Below are 14,345 nucleotides of genomic sequence, written 5' to 3' on the forward strand. Positions count from 1 at the left end.
TTCTGGGGGAGGCTTTTGTACATGTTCTATGAGCCCAGAACGGGCTGTTACAGATTCAGAACAGCGCGTTCCGGATTTGGAACAGGCTATTCTGACCAAATCCTGATGCCTATAAATGCGTTCCAGCACTCTAGAAAAACGCATTTTTTCACTTTGGACCTTTTTCTTCTACACTTTCTGTGGACCAAGGGGAACCCAGAGGAGGAGATCCTGCTTTAGTTTCAACCCCTGTTTATCGAGGTAAGGGGGGAGTGAGAAACCTTACTCTAGGTGTGGGAATGTATGTTGGGTAGTGGGATTGGCCCTCAATCCCCTGTTTGTTGTTGTTGTTGTTATATACTCATGTATGGGGAGGTTTCCTTAATTATATATGTTTCTTATATTATTTTTCCTATATTTAAACATAAATGTGTAATTTGAAATCTGTATGGGTTCCTATGGGAAACCCTAAGGGAATGCATTGGTAATTGTACGAGGCAAATTTTAAATGTTTTCTATTTTACCTTCTGAGTTTTCTCACTAGTGCAAAAAAGGGTATTTACGTCACCCAATTTACGTCGCAAACAGTAAACACGGACGTTGTAAAAACACGGTGGCAGTTTCGTAAATAAGTGGAGACTAATTTACGTCGGACCCCCCCAGTCCGACGTAAATGTGGGAATTAACGTCAGAGTCTCATAGTCTGACGTAAATTTATGTCGGGCCCCCACTAGTCCGACGTAAATTTACGTTGGGCCCCCTCTAGTCCGACGTAAATTTACGTCTGAGCAACATAATCCGACGTAAAAAATGACACTATATTCCCCACCTTTTCATTTTCCATTCCCGCGCTCACAGTTTACAAGCAACCCCTCTCATTTTCTCTGAATTTCTGAGTCTCCCACTGCGTTTACTGCTACATTCAATGTATCCAAGTCTCTAAGTGTCAGAACGTTGGTCGTTTGAGGTTAGTTTGTTGTCCCCGTAATTTTTTTTTCTATTTGTTCCGCTGGAACGGCCCGTTCTGTAAGGAGAACGGGCCGTTCTCCTTGCAGAACGGGCCGTTCTGCAAGCAGTACGGGCCGTTCTACAAAGAGAACGGCCCGTTCTGCTAGAATTTTTGTTGTTGTAATTTGTTGATCTGGAACAGCCCGTTCTAGTTTCAGTACGGGCCGTTCCAGATGCATTAAAGAAGAGACTTTTTTAGGCATTGACCTTTAGTTTACGATCGATTTTTTAGGGTTGTAGTTTAGGTTAGAAAATTTATGAATAACTGAGTCAATAGTTAATTTGTGTTAATATATAGATAATGAATCGAAGTTGGATGAATGCAAGTCGCATTAGTCAAGAGTACAGAAATGGAGTTGAAGAGTTCTTACAATTTGCAAGAGAAAATGGGAAACCCATCAAAGGGGCATATTATTGTCCATGTGTTCGATGTTTGAATCAGATACGTCAAGAAGTTGGAGAAATACGTGATCACCTGTTTATATATGGTATTGTGAAGAGTTATACAGTATGGACTTGGCACAGAGAAATATTAGACATTCCAACAGTGTCAACAACTGAAAATTTTGAAGGGATGGACGATAACTTAGAAGAGATGATACATGATGTTGGTGAAGAAAATTTTGAAAGAGCACATGTGTATGATACCTTAAAGTCTGATTTTGAGCAACCATTGTACCCAGGATGCAGTATGTTTACAAGATTATCAACAACTTTAAAATTGTTTAGTTTAAAAGCAAGAAATGGTTGGACTGATAAAAGTTTCACAGAATTGTTGGAGTTATTGAATGAGATGCTTCCAGAAGATAACACGTTACCTAATCGCAACTATAAGGCAAAAAAGATACTATGTCCAATGGGATTGGAGTATAAGAAGATACACGCGTGCCCTAATGATTGCATATTGTATACAAATGATTTTGCTACACTGAAAGTGTGTCCCACATGTGGATTGTCGCGGTTCAAAAAGAAAACTGATGGAAGTAATGGTGAGGAAGAAATAGAGGGTCCCCCTGCTAAGGTCTTATGGTATTTGCCAATAATACCTAGGTTTAAAAGATTGTTTGCCATTAAAGAGGATGCAAAAAACCTCACATGGCATGAAAATGGTAGAAAATGTGACAACTTTCTTCGACATCCAGCTGATTCTCCGTAATGGAAGAGGATTGATGAAACATTTCCAGAATTTGGTGCAGAGTCAAGAAACTTGAGAATTGGTTTAGCTACAGATGGCATGAATCCTTATGGGAACTTAAGTAGTAAACATAGTTCATGGCCAGTTTTGTTGGTCATTTATAATTTGCCTCCTTGGCTATGCTTAAAGAGAAAATATATAATGCTGCCAAGTTTAAGAGCTATTTGGGAGTCCTAGCTCGACGACATGTTTCTATTATCATTCCATCATGGGATGACGTTCAGGAGGTTGACAAGAACCTCATGTGGCAGGATATTCAGGTATATACTTTCACATCCTTTCAATATTATATAACTTAAATACATTATTTATTATTTGTTGTTATTTTCATAGCAAAATTTTGACATTCCCAACACTGAGGGCATGAGGAGGAAGATGTTATCTGCCCTTGCCACCAGGTGGAGAGACTTCAAGACTTTCTTGACACGGGAGTATGTATTTGGAGAGCGCCAAAATGAGACTCCCTGTCTAAAGTACCAGATCACTGATGAGGAGTGGATGCAATTTCGTGCCACTAAATTGGACCCTTCGTGGCAGGTTAGTTATTGATAACTTTTACATTGACACAAATACTTAAGGTATATTTTAATTTATCTCATTTTCTTTTTTGTATTATTGCAGGCTAAAAGAATAGCTGCCCAAGAACGACAGGCCAAGAATGATACACCCCATCTATTGTCAAGAGGGGGATATGAAAGAAAAAATAAGCAAATGAAGAAGGCTAAGGCACAGGCAGCAGGGGTTGAGGATGCTGACCGTGTGGAGTCACCTCCCCGCCATGAGATGTGGATAGCAGCCCGGACAAAACCAGATGGGCAAATGACTTCTGAGTCTGCAAGAGTCGTTGCTAGTAAAATAGTAAGTAAAAATATACAAACTAAGACTCTTCATTTCAACTCATTTAATTCATAAGATTTTTTAATCTTCCTTATTGTTGCAGGAGGGTTTAGTTGAGCAGAGCACCCAGGGCTCATTTGTTTCCGATGGTCGAAATGATATCCTCACAACGGCCATAGGAAAGCCTGAGCACGGAGGTCGTGTGCGTGGTGTTGGTGGTTCTTGGAGCCACCGATATTTCTTTGGTGGCCGATCATCGAGGAACACTGTCAACTCTTGCAGTCAAGAGGTTATACAGGAATTGGAGCAGAGATTGGAGATGCAGTTTGAAGAGAAACTGAAGAATATTGAAAAACAGTTTGAAAAGAAGTTTGAACTTTTGGCTCGTTCTCAGCAACAGACTGCAGTTGCTCATGATGGTGTTCGAGTCAGCACTAAAGGGAGTTGTGCTGCTCCAGATCTCTCACCGGATCAGACTCACACTGATGTACCAAACCAGTGTGAGTTATATGTTGAGGATGACCCCCCACGGTTAGTGGCTATTGGCCGAGTATTTGAGGGTGGCTCAACCATCCATGGTGTCCCTCTACAGCCAGACTGGACACGGGTTATGGTTGACCAAGTTCAAGATGCTGTTGCTCCAGTGCCTTTGCCCAATACAGAGGTTCAACTAGTGGGGCAGGCAACCGACACATTCTTAGCTTGGCCAAAACGTTTGGTCATGCCGCTTTCAGCACGAGCAAAGGTAATTATATTATTGCTCTTTTAGATTCTTATAATTCTATTATTGTTTAACTAATTTTGATTATTTTTTTAGGATTTTATCAATCGTGGTAAGGAGGTCATGAGAGAACCTCATGTTCATGATGTCAATATCGCAGAAGCTGAGGATAATCCCATATCTAAGCTTCTAATCAAATTACCACGATTAAAGAAGCATCCAATTCAATTGCAGTGGGACATTAGAGTTTTTAGAGTTGATAGCTTTGATGTTCCACTATACATATCTCTGCCTGATGCATTAGAGATTGTTGGGGGAAACTGCATGTTAAATATATCTGTCATATAGTTGTGGGCCATGTAAGTCATATTTTCTTTTATGAGTCTAAATTTACAATAATTACATTTAACTTATAATAATTATTTGTGTTAGGTACATGGACAAATTGAGTGTGGAGCAAGCACAAGCAGAAGTATATGGATTTATTGAGCCTCAATCCATCCAAAAATCAGGAAACACTCAGGTCCAGATCCAACAATATATGCAAACATGGATGAGTGACTCAAGAAGACATATATACATGGCTCCATACATTGACGGGTTAGTTTTTTAATCATGGTAATTTTTTAACTGATTTGTTTGTCATACAATGTAGGTCCCATTGGCAGTTAATGGTAATCATTCCTAAGGAATATACCGTGGTGTGGTTTTGTTCACTTCATCGAAAACCAAGCCACGAAATTAAAAGCCAATTACATGGGTAACTAAATTTTTTCATTATGTTTTAAAACTGTAATTATATATATTGGCTAACATTTGTTTTTATTTCAATTAATTAGAATCGTGTCTGGAGCTAATATATTAAGTGGAAGAGCCAGATCATCAAAGTCATTGCATTTCATATACCCTAAGGTTAGCAAATTAATTCATACAGTCAATAATATTTAAATTTATTGACTTTGGAATTAATAGTTATTTGTTTCTCATTTTAGTGTAATAAGCAACAAGACTCGTTTGAATGTGGCTATTACATCATGTATTGGATGAAAGCCATAGTTTCTGCGGGTATTATTGATTCTTGGGCGCAGGTGTAACGACCCACCCTAGGTCGTCACATTAATAACCAACCAAAATAAAATAATATAAAATAAAGAAAATAGAGCAAAAGCCAGCTACGCTAGAGTGTAAAAATTGTTTCATAATATCAAACATAATTATATCAGAGTCATTCTTAGTAAAATTATACAGTAATCCAATAGTAACATCATGAAATATAAGTTAGACACCCTAGGTGCTGGTCAAGCTCTACGTCTAGCCACTTCTCAAAGCAGCTACCCCAAAAGACTCCTTGTTATCCCAAGGCCTCACACCTGATCTGCTCCCCCACATAGTGAGATCATCACAGTCCAAACCACGTGGAAACATAAGGGTTAACACATATAAAACCAACCATAGTATATCATAATAAAATATCATTAAACAGATATTTATCCACATTATTTATCCATGCCAAAAAGTCATTTCCATTCTAAATTTAAACCAATATATTGTATACACATCCATGTCAATGCATACATATTTTATGATAATAAGAAAATCCATAACCAACGTATACAATCCATACCATATGTATACATATTCCACATCCAAAACAAAGTCACACCACTGTATAATCCATGATGTAACCAACACATCCAAACCAAATGTTGGCCTCGACACCATCCAAACCAAGTGTCAAATACGGTGAAACAGGTGATCAACCCATGTCCCACTCCGAACCTCTCATGAAAAATATACAGTTGGATTGCGTCGTCACGTAACCCTGGTGATCATGGCCACTTCATCCATCGGTATGACTCGGCCTTGCCCCCATACCGGTAGCAAATAGAATACTTAAAGGAGTACTTCAGAATCCACCTAACATCTGAAGTGGTTTATTATAACCTTTGAAAAAGTTCCATATTGGAATCCTCACCATGGGATTCCCAATTTTTATATTTTCCAAAGATTATATCCTGATCTCACCAAGAGATCTAATCCATACCATAACCTTACTCGTTTAAGTCCTATTTACTTTTCCAAACCACATACACATAGCATATTCCATAATTAAACATAACCATAACCATGCCAATTTGTCAATATAATAATAATATAAATAATTAAATATCCAAAAAAACCATCAATTGATCCAAATTATACTATATGAAATGAAAATCTCCACATAAAATAGCATATTAAAATTATACTATTCCTTTCATGCTCATATATACTAGATTAATTTTATAAGCACTACCCTTACTTGTATAAACCTGAACTGAAACTCGGGCAGAACCTCCTCCTCTCTCTTGCTTAAACAAGAACCGAAACTCGGGCAGAACCTCCACCTCTCTCCTTAAACAAGGACCGAAACTCGGGAAGAATCTCCTCTTCTCCCTCCTCTTTTCTCTCCCCTGGCAGAACCTCCTCTACTGGATTCCTCTTTCTCTCTCCTCTTTTCTTTTCTTTCTCTCTCTCTCTCCCTTCTCTTTCTCTCTCTCTCTCTTCTCTTTCTCTCTCTCTAAGATTTTCACTTCCCTCAGTATATTTTTTTTTCACCCCCCCTGGCCCCTATTTATAGGCATTCTGGGGCACCCGGAACGGCCGTACTGAATTCGGAACGGCCCGTTCCGAATCCTTTAAATGTACGCAAATTTTTGAACTGGAACGGCCGTTCTAAAAACGGAACGGCCCGTTCCCAAAAAGCAGAACGGCCCGATCCAGAATTGGAACGGCCCGTTCCGAGACTCAGCCAGAAGGGCCTGTTCTCCTTCCAGAACGGCCCGTTCTCCCTCCAGAACGGCTCGTTCCAAAACCAGAACGGCCTGTTCTCCTTTTGGAACGGCCCGTTCTGGGCCCGTTCTCACTAAAAAAAATTTAGTATAATTTTTAAGCTTGGAAAGACTCGTTTTGCTTTTGGAACGGCCCGTTCCAAGTTACCAAAACACCCCTTAAATTTTTTGAAAATTGCGAAAATGCCATCAGTAATAAAATTACAAGAATACCCCTATACCTTTATAAAATTTACGAAAATGCCATTGATAATTAATAATAAAAAAAATGGGTATTACAGCAGGTAATTCATATAAAAATTTATTTAACTATATTTACCTTTAGAATAATTAACATTGCATATTAATGACACTTAAATTACCCTTTCAGGTCTTTCAAGATCCATCTCCATTGCCCGAAGATGAGATGCTCAAGATAAGAGAACAATGGGCAACTTTTTTTCTAAGTTTAGTTAGTTAGATATTATGTTAATAGTTTGATAGTTAGTTAGTTTAGTTAGTTAGATAGCATTGACAAACATGTTTTATAGCTTTTTTAGGATAATAGGATTTACATTGTCATAATTTATGTTTTTTAAGATTTATATATTATTTTCTTTTTGTCATTCAATTTTGAAATACAATTTGAATTTCTATTCTGGACTGCCTGGTTTAGATTTGGTATTCTGGATTATATTTATATGCAGGTGTTGGGTATATCAATTTACAAACGTTTTTAAAAAAAAACTCCCACAATTTACGTCGGTCTGGAAAAATCCCCGACGTAAATTTATGTTGTCTTTCAGAGGCGACGTAAATTTACGACTCCCGTATTAACGTCGGACCCTTTTCCGACGTAAAAGGGTCAAAATACACGACGTAAAAGACCCTTTGTGTACTAGTGTCTATTGTGTTTCTTGATATTTACTGAGTGTAAATATGTGTCTAATTTTGAAAATAAACAAGTTTTGATATGAATTAGAGTGCTCTGTGGGTTGCAGTGGGAACCCTATGAGAAATAGGCTTATTTCTATTATTTTCTGTTTTACCTTCTGATTGTTCTGTTGTATTCCTTGTTGTATGAGATGTATGAATATATGTTTACTTTTGCAAATAGATGAGTTATGGTATGAATAAAAGTGCTCTGTAAAAATTGTGAATATGATGTGACAATGCGAATGTGATGATGAAATGTAATGAGGAGATGTGATGATGAAATGTAATGAGGAGATGTGATGATAAGATGTGTTGAGACATGATAATGTGATATGGGAATGAGACATGAAAATGTGATATGAGAAAAGCATGGAGTCTTGATTGACATGCATCATATGCATAAATGTTTTTAAGGGTACAATATGAAATACACCGCCAGAGAAGGCCCCCTAGTGTAAAAGCTTTGGGGATTAGTCCTTGGGGATAGCTCGGTTTAGAAGTCCTAATCTCGCCCATTGTGTGCATGGGATGCATCTTGCGCGGCTTAGTTATCCCGACGAGACTCTAGTAGTATGTCCTTCTCACTAGTACACAAAGGGTCTTTTACGTCGCCTTTTTTGAGCCTTTTACGTCGGAAAAGGTTCTGACGTTAATACGAGAGACGTAAATTTACGTCACCTCTGAAAGGCGACGTAAATTTACAACGGGGATTCTCACAGACCGACGTAAAAGGGACAAAAAACAGCCACAATTTTACGTCGGACATGGAGTGGTCCGACGTTAATTTACGTCGGCCATTGCAAGGCCCGACGTAAATTTACGTCGGACAACGCCATGTCCGACGTAAATTGTGGCTGTTTTTTTTTAAAACGTTTATAAATTTTTGATATACCCAACACCTGCATATAAATATAGTCCAAAATACCAAATCTAAACCAGGCAGTCCAGAATAGAAATTCAAATTATATTTCAAAATTGAATGACAAAAGCTATAAATCCTATTATCCTAAAAAAGCTATAAAACATATGTTTGTCAATGCTATCTAACTAACTAAACTAACTAACTATCAAACTATAAACATAATATCTAACTAACTAAACTAACTAACTATCAAACTATAAACATAATATCTAACTAACTAAACTTAGAAAAAAAGTTGTCCATTGTTCTCTTATCTTGAGCAACTCATCTTCGGACAACGATGATGGATCTTGAAAGACCTGAAACATTAATTTAAGTGTCATTAATATGCAATGTTAATTATCCTAAAGGTAAATATAGTTAAATAAATTTTGATATGAATTACCTGCGCCCAAGAATCAATAATACCCGCAGAAACTATGGCTATCATCCAATACATGATGTAATAGCCACATTCAAACGAGTCTTGTTGCTTATTACACTAAAATGAGAAACAAATAACTATTATTTCCAAAGTCAATAAATTTAAATATTATTGACTGTATGAATTAATTTGCTAACCTTAGGGCATATGAAATGCAATGACTTTGATGATCTGCCTCTTCCACTTAATATATTAGCTCCAGACACGATTCTAATTAATTGAAATAAAAACAAATGTTAGCCAATATATATAATTACAGTTTTAAAACATAATGAAAAAATTTAGTTACCTGAATATCCTGCCACATGAGGTTCTTGTCAACCTCCTGAACGTCATCCCATGATGGAATGATAATAGAAACATGTCGTCGAGCTAGGACTCCCAAATAGCTCTTAAACTTGGCAGCATTTGGGCCTGATGCCTTGCCAGAACGAGGATCCACCTCAACCGGTGTCCTCTCCTTGGCAATGCGCCCAGCTGTCAACCCAGACAATCGGGTGACAGATCTACCTTCCCTCCTTCCACTGCCAGACCCAGAATCCTCCATAATCCTGAAAAAATTAAACTCTCATTATTAAAACAATGAATTAACTGAATAGACAAATAAAGTAAAAAACATAATAACAATATAGCAACATAATAACTAATAAAAAAACAAATAATACACAAACAGAATGGATGGTAAACTAAAGGTCAATGCCTAAAACATAATAACAATATAGCAACATAATAACTAATAAAAAAACAAATAATACACAAACAGAATGGATGGTAAACTAAAGGTCAATGCCTAAAAAAGTCTCTTCTTTAATGCATCTAGAACGGCCCGTACTGAAATTAGAACGGGCCGTTCCAAATCAACAAATTACAAGAACAAAAATTCCAGCAGAACGGGCCGTTCTCCTTGCAGAACGGGCCGTTCCAGATGAACGTAAAACACAAAAATAAACAAAATAATGGGAAGAATATGAGAATGAAAGTTACCTCAGTGCATACTCTTCAAGGACTTAGACTGAGAGCAATGTGTCCAAACAAGGGCCTCCGAAACTTACGTACAAGAATATGAGAATCAATATGAGAGTAGAAGGAGAGTAGAAGGCACGCGCGGGAATATGAGAATATTGGGAGTTTTGTAGCACCAGGAGATAATTTACGTCGGCCTGGTAGTGGTCCGACGTAAATTATCAATTCTACGTCGGGCAGGTATAGAGCCGACGTAGAACTGATAATTTACGTCGGACCCCTATCAGGCTGACGTAAATTATCTTCTGTTTATTTACGGTTGTGCCACCGCATTTTTATAACGTCGGTCTTTGCCCATTCCGACGTAATTTAGGAGACGTAAAAGCCACTTTTTCCACTAGTGTCTAGTGAGAGTGTGCAGAGGGTGTGACCCGGCATGTACTCCTAGACTACTCTTCGTGTATTGCTAGCGGCAATATGCCATGTGATGTTTTACTGGCGCCACATGCATGATAATATGTACTTCGTGTCCATGCATTTGCATTCTTATTATTAAATGATGATAAATTACTATTTGTATGACTTGGATGATTGAATAAGCTATTGTTGTTGATTGATCTATGAGGTAACTGTATTGTTTGTGTTTGGCTAACCGGTGTGCGTTCCTACACCGTGAGCCAGAGTGAGATGTTTCTCACTCCCTTCTTTTGTGTTGTTTCTCTTGTTTGATATACATGAGACCATCAGCAGCATGAGACTGAGGATGTGGACGATGGAGCTTAGGCTTCTATGTGGGATTTTGCTCTGATAGGACATGTGACATCGGGACATAGAATTAGAATATGATTTTGTTTATGTTTCATTAATGTATATATTTTGGAAAATTCAATTTTTATTCTTTGTAATTTTATTTGCTGTTTGGATTAAGTACATGAATGTAAATTCTCTACTCACATGATTATTGGAATTGTCGTTTCAATTTTAAATATTTTTTTATCCATTAATATTTTTTTTATTATATATATATATATATATGTTGGGGTAGAAATATATATATAATAATAGAAAGAAATATCTTATTGGATAAAAAAATTTAAAATTGAAACAACATTTCCAATAATCATGTGAGTAGAGAATTCACATTCATTTACTTAATCCAAATAGCAAATAAAATTACAAAGAGAAAATTAAATTTTCCAAAATATATATTTTAATAAAATATAACAACATCATATTCTAATTCTATCTATGTCCCGATGTCACATGTCCTATCAGAGCAAAATCCCACATAGAAGCCTAAGCTCCATCGTCCACATCCTCAGCCTCATGCTGCTGATAGTCTCTGTTGGTCCCTACGGTTAGAATCTAGAAGGGGGGGTTGAATAGATTCTATGTTAGTTTTCCTTTTCTTGTTTGCTTTCTAAATCTTTACCAAACAAATCTTGATTTAAAACAAACCTTTAAACATAAAAAGTTATTCAGAGTTATATATGCACAGCTTATCCAACAAGATTTGAATAACACAATTAATACAAGATATGTAAAGATTGAATTTATCAATTACCAAGAATCTTTAAAGTTCAGTTTCTACAGATAATGTTTTTCTTCATACAACATTAATCAAGAAACTTATACAGAATGTAAAGAGTGTAAGAGTTAAGAAAATCATGCACCAAGATATATACTGGTTCAGCCATCCAAAGGCCTACATCCAGTTTCAGATTTAGATACACCTCTAAATCCAGTCAAATCCACTATTGATATTCTTTACATGCACCCTGCACAAGCAATATCCAATCAATGAATTTAACAAGCAAATCTTGACACCCACAAGATTAACAAACCATTTCTTGACTCCACAAGAAACATATAACCCAAGAATATTGATCCCACAATATCCTACTTGAGAAAAACCTATCTCAAGATTTCTCTTTACACAACTCTTCCAGAGATTCTCTAATCTCAAGAGTTAAAACCATTCAAACAATAACAAAAGATCAGAAACGAGTACACCTGTTCGTGTAGATATGATCTTCAACAACGTAAACCAGTTTAGAATGAATTTTCTATATGAACTTCATCTTCTTGAATTGATCTTGCACACTTCTTTTTCCAAAAGTTGATTTTCAGCAGATATGTTCTTTCTTTCTTTTTCAGAAAATCTTTTTCTCTTTTGCAGTAATGTGTATTCTAAAAAAAAGTCTCTCTTGTTTGTGTAAGTATTTCTCTTCTTTCCGTGTGTGAAAATTCTCTTCTAAAAGCTTCAGTTTTAATCTTATTTAAAGACAATTTTCATGTGCAAGGAAACAGTTATTTCAGTTATATTCATAACGGAGATAATCTATTACCTGTGATGGTAATCTATTACCACGAGTTAGAATAACTGAACTAATTATTTCAGCTCCTGTTTTAATCTATTACCTAACATGGTAACCGATTAACACGATGCCAAAATAACACAAAACTCACATTTGGAACAGAGGTAATCGATTACTTTAAAGAGATAATCGATTAACACGATCCTTTTTCCTCTTGAAATCATCAGAATCAGTTTGGTAATCTATTACCACACATGGTAATCGATTATTCCAGTATCAATCAGTTTTTCAACATGAGTCAGGTAATCTATTACCAGTTCAGGTAATCTATTCCTTAACTCAGAAAATTTCTGATGTTTTCAAGTTTTCATTTAAAGTCTCAAACACTCAGTAAATTAATACTTCATGTTCTCAACAATGAATGAAATAAGAAAAATGAGTATTATGATATTTTCACCTTCATGTTAATTACTAATTTTTAACACATAACAAACAAACACATACAAGCCTAATCTTTTAAACAATCAATACATTATCCTTTTGACATAGGCTTAAAATAAAAAGCAACATGAGCAAAACATCAAAACTAAAACTTCTAGGGAACATCTTCCAGATGTAGATTCTTCAATCTTCAACAGTCTCTTGTATATCAAACAAGAGAAACAACACAAAAGAAGGAAGTGAGAAACATCTCACTCTGGATCACGGTGTAAGAACGCACACCGGATAGCCAAACACAAACAATACAGTTACCTTATAGATCAATCAACAACAATAGCTTATCCAATCATCCAAGTCATACCAATAGTAATTTATCATCATTTAATAATAAGAATGCACATGCATGGACACAGACTTCACATTATCATGCATGTGGCACCAGTAAAACATCACATGGCATATTGCCACTAGCAATACACGAAGGGTAGTCTAGGAGTACATGTCGGGTCACACCCTCTACGCACTTGTCGCCACCCGCCGAAACGGACCTTGGCATTCGCGACGATGGTTGGACTCTTTTTAAGTTTTGAAAGATGATGGATTGTTAGAACGACTTATTCTCAAACTGAGACCTCATCGAGCTAACAATTTTATTTAAATGACTCTCACCAATCCATGTTAATCCCAAGCGGGACCCTCCATGGATTAGTGGTTTTTGTAAAAAGAAGGGTTCTTGGAGTCGCCACCAATATTTTACTCAAAACATTGGAAAAAGATACAAGGCAATTGATTTTCATAAATCAACTTTGGCCACTACAACCAGAGTCGGGTAAGGGAGTCGGTTACGTGCGAGGAAGGTGTTAGCACCCCACAACGCCCCTTTCGGGTTCCCTATGACGGATTATTTCATAAATAACAGTGTAAAGTTACTAAATTACCCCTATTTATTAGAAACGATTATAGATTAAATATTTACATGATGAAAGCTCTAAACATGCAATGCGACAATCAAAAATCAATAAAAGCGGTAAAAGAAAGGATTTAGAAAGAAACCTCCGAAGCGGGCTTTTATATATATCAGAACAACGTTAGGAGGCTTTTTGGCGCTCCTTCCCACTACACGTCCGCTCGCTCCTTTCCCCTAAAGACAAATTTTTACTATGGAAATCAAAGAGATTTCCCTTCGACTTGTTCGAATCTCAAGCTAATGGCCCATGACTCAAGAACTTCGTCGGATCGGCTCCCGAAGAGATATCTAGGGCAGAGAAAAGCTCAAAAACCCAAGAATACTCAGTAGGAGGGTTGAGGAATGTGTAAAAAGTGTGGAAGGACATGCAAATGACGTCCTATTTATAGGATTGAGGCGCAATACGGCCTGGGAGGTCAATACGGCCCGTACTGAGTTTTTGAACCACAGTACGACCGTATTGAATTTGGTACGGCCGTACTGAAGTTTTTTGAACTACAGTACGGCCGTTTTGAATTTGGTACGGCCGTATTGAGTTCACTACGGCCGTATTACAGTTCAAATGGCTCAGTACGGCCGTACTGAACCTCTGGGAGGGCGTATTGAGCTCCAATCCTCGCACACCCTTATTCTAAGCTACTCTAAGACTCCTAGACTTACAAAGAATCATCCTAGGGTCTTCTAGGAGTCCTTCCGGCTGACTTTCCTTCGGTCTTCGAGAGTCTTTGAGTCTTATTTCCGACCCGGACAATTTTAGGGGTCTACAGCTGCCCCCCCTTTACTTAGTCAAATGGCTTTTTGGTGTACCGGTTGATAAGTAAAGG

At 37.1% G+C, this 14,345-nt stretch overlaps 1 protein-coding gene across 2 annotated transcripts; it reads left to right on the forward strand.

Moving 5' to 3' along the window:
- The first annotated feature begins 3,329 nt into the window (after positions 1–3,329).
- LOC145957051 (uncharacterized) lies at positions 3,330–4,849 on the forward strand. 2 transcript variants are annotated; one of them, XR_014433478.1, is made up of 4 exons: positions 3,330–4,340; positions 4,396–4,500; positions 4,580–4,652; positions 4,733–4,847. XR_014433478.1 is itself a non-coding variant. In XM_083073277.1 (4 exons), exons 1-4 carry the CDS (start codon positions 4,177–4,179, stop codon positions 4,832–4,834), a joined length of 444 nt encoding a protein of 147 aa, XP_082929403.1. In that variant the 5' UTR covers positions 4,143–4,176; the 3' UTR covers positions 4,835–4,849. The 2 variants fall into 2 exon arrangements, 1 of the variants encoding a protein (XP_082929403.1); XM_083073277.1 differs by having other exon boundaries at positions 4,143–4,340; positions 4,733–4,849.
- Positions 4,850–14,345: the final 9,496 nt, after the last annotated feature.

The sequence above is a fragment of the Cajanus cajan genome, chromosome 4, assembly GCF_000230855.2.
Source record: "Cajanus cajan strain Asha chromosome 4, NIPB_CcT2T_4, whole genome shotgun sequence".
Taxonomy (NCBI): domain Eukaryota; kingdom Viridiplantae; phylum Streptophyta; class Magnoliopsida; order Fabales; family Fabaceae; genus Cajanus; species Cajanus cajan.

Coding starts and splice junctions, on each gene's coding strand:
- LOC145957051 (XM_083073277.1), top strand. CDS start 4,177: ATGGACAAATTGAGTGTGGAGCAAGCACAAGCAGAAGTATATGGATTT. Junction 4,341..4,395: donor ATGGCTCCATACATTGACGG/GTTAGTTTTTTA, acceptor CATACAATGTAG/GTCCCATTGGCAGTTAATGG. Junction 4,501..4,579: donor ATTAAAAGCCAATTACATGG/GTAACTAAATTT, acceptor TCAATTAATTAG/AATCGTGTCTGGAGCTAATA.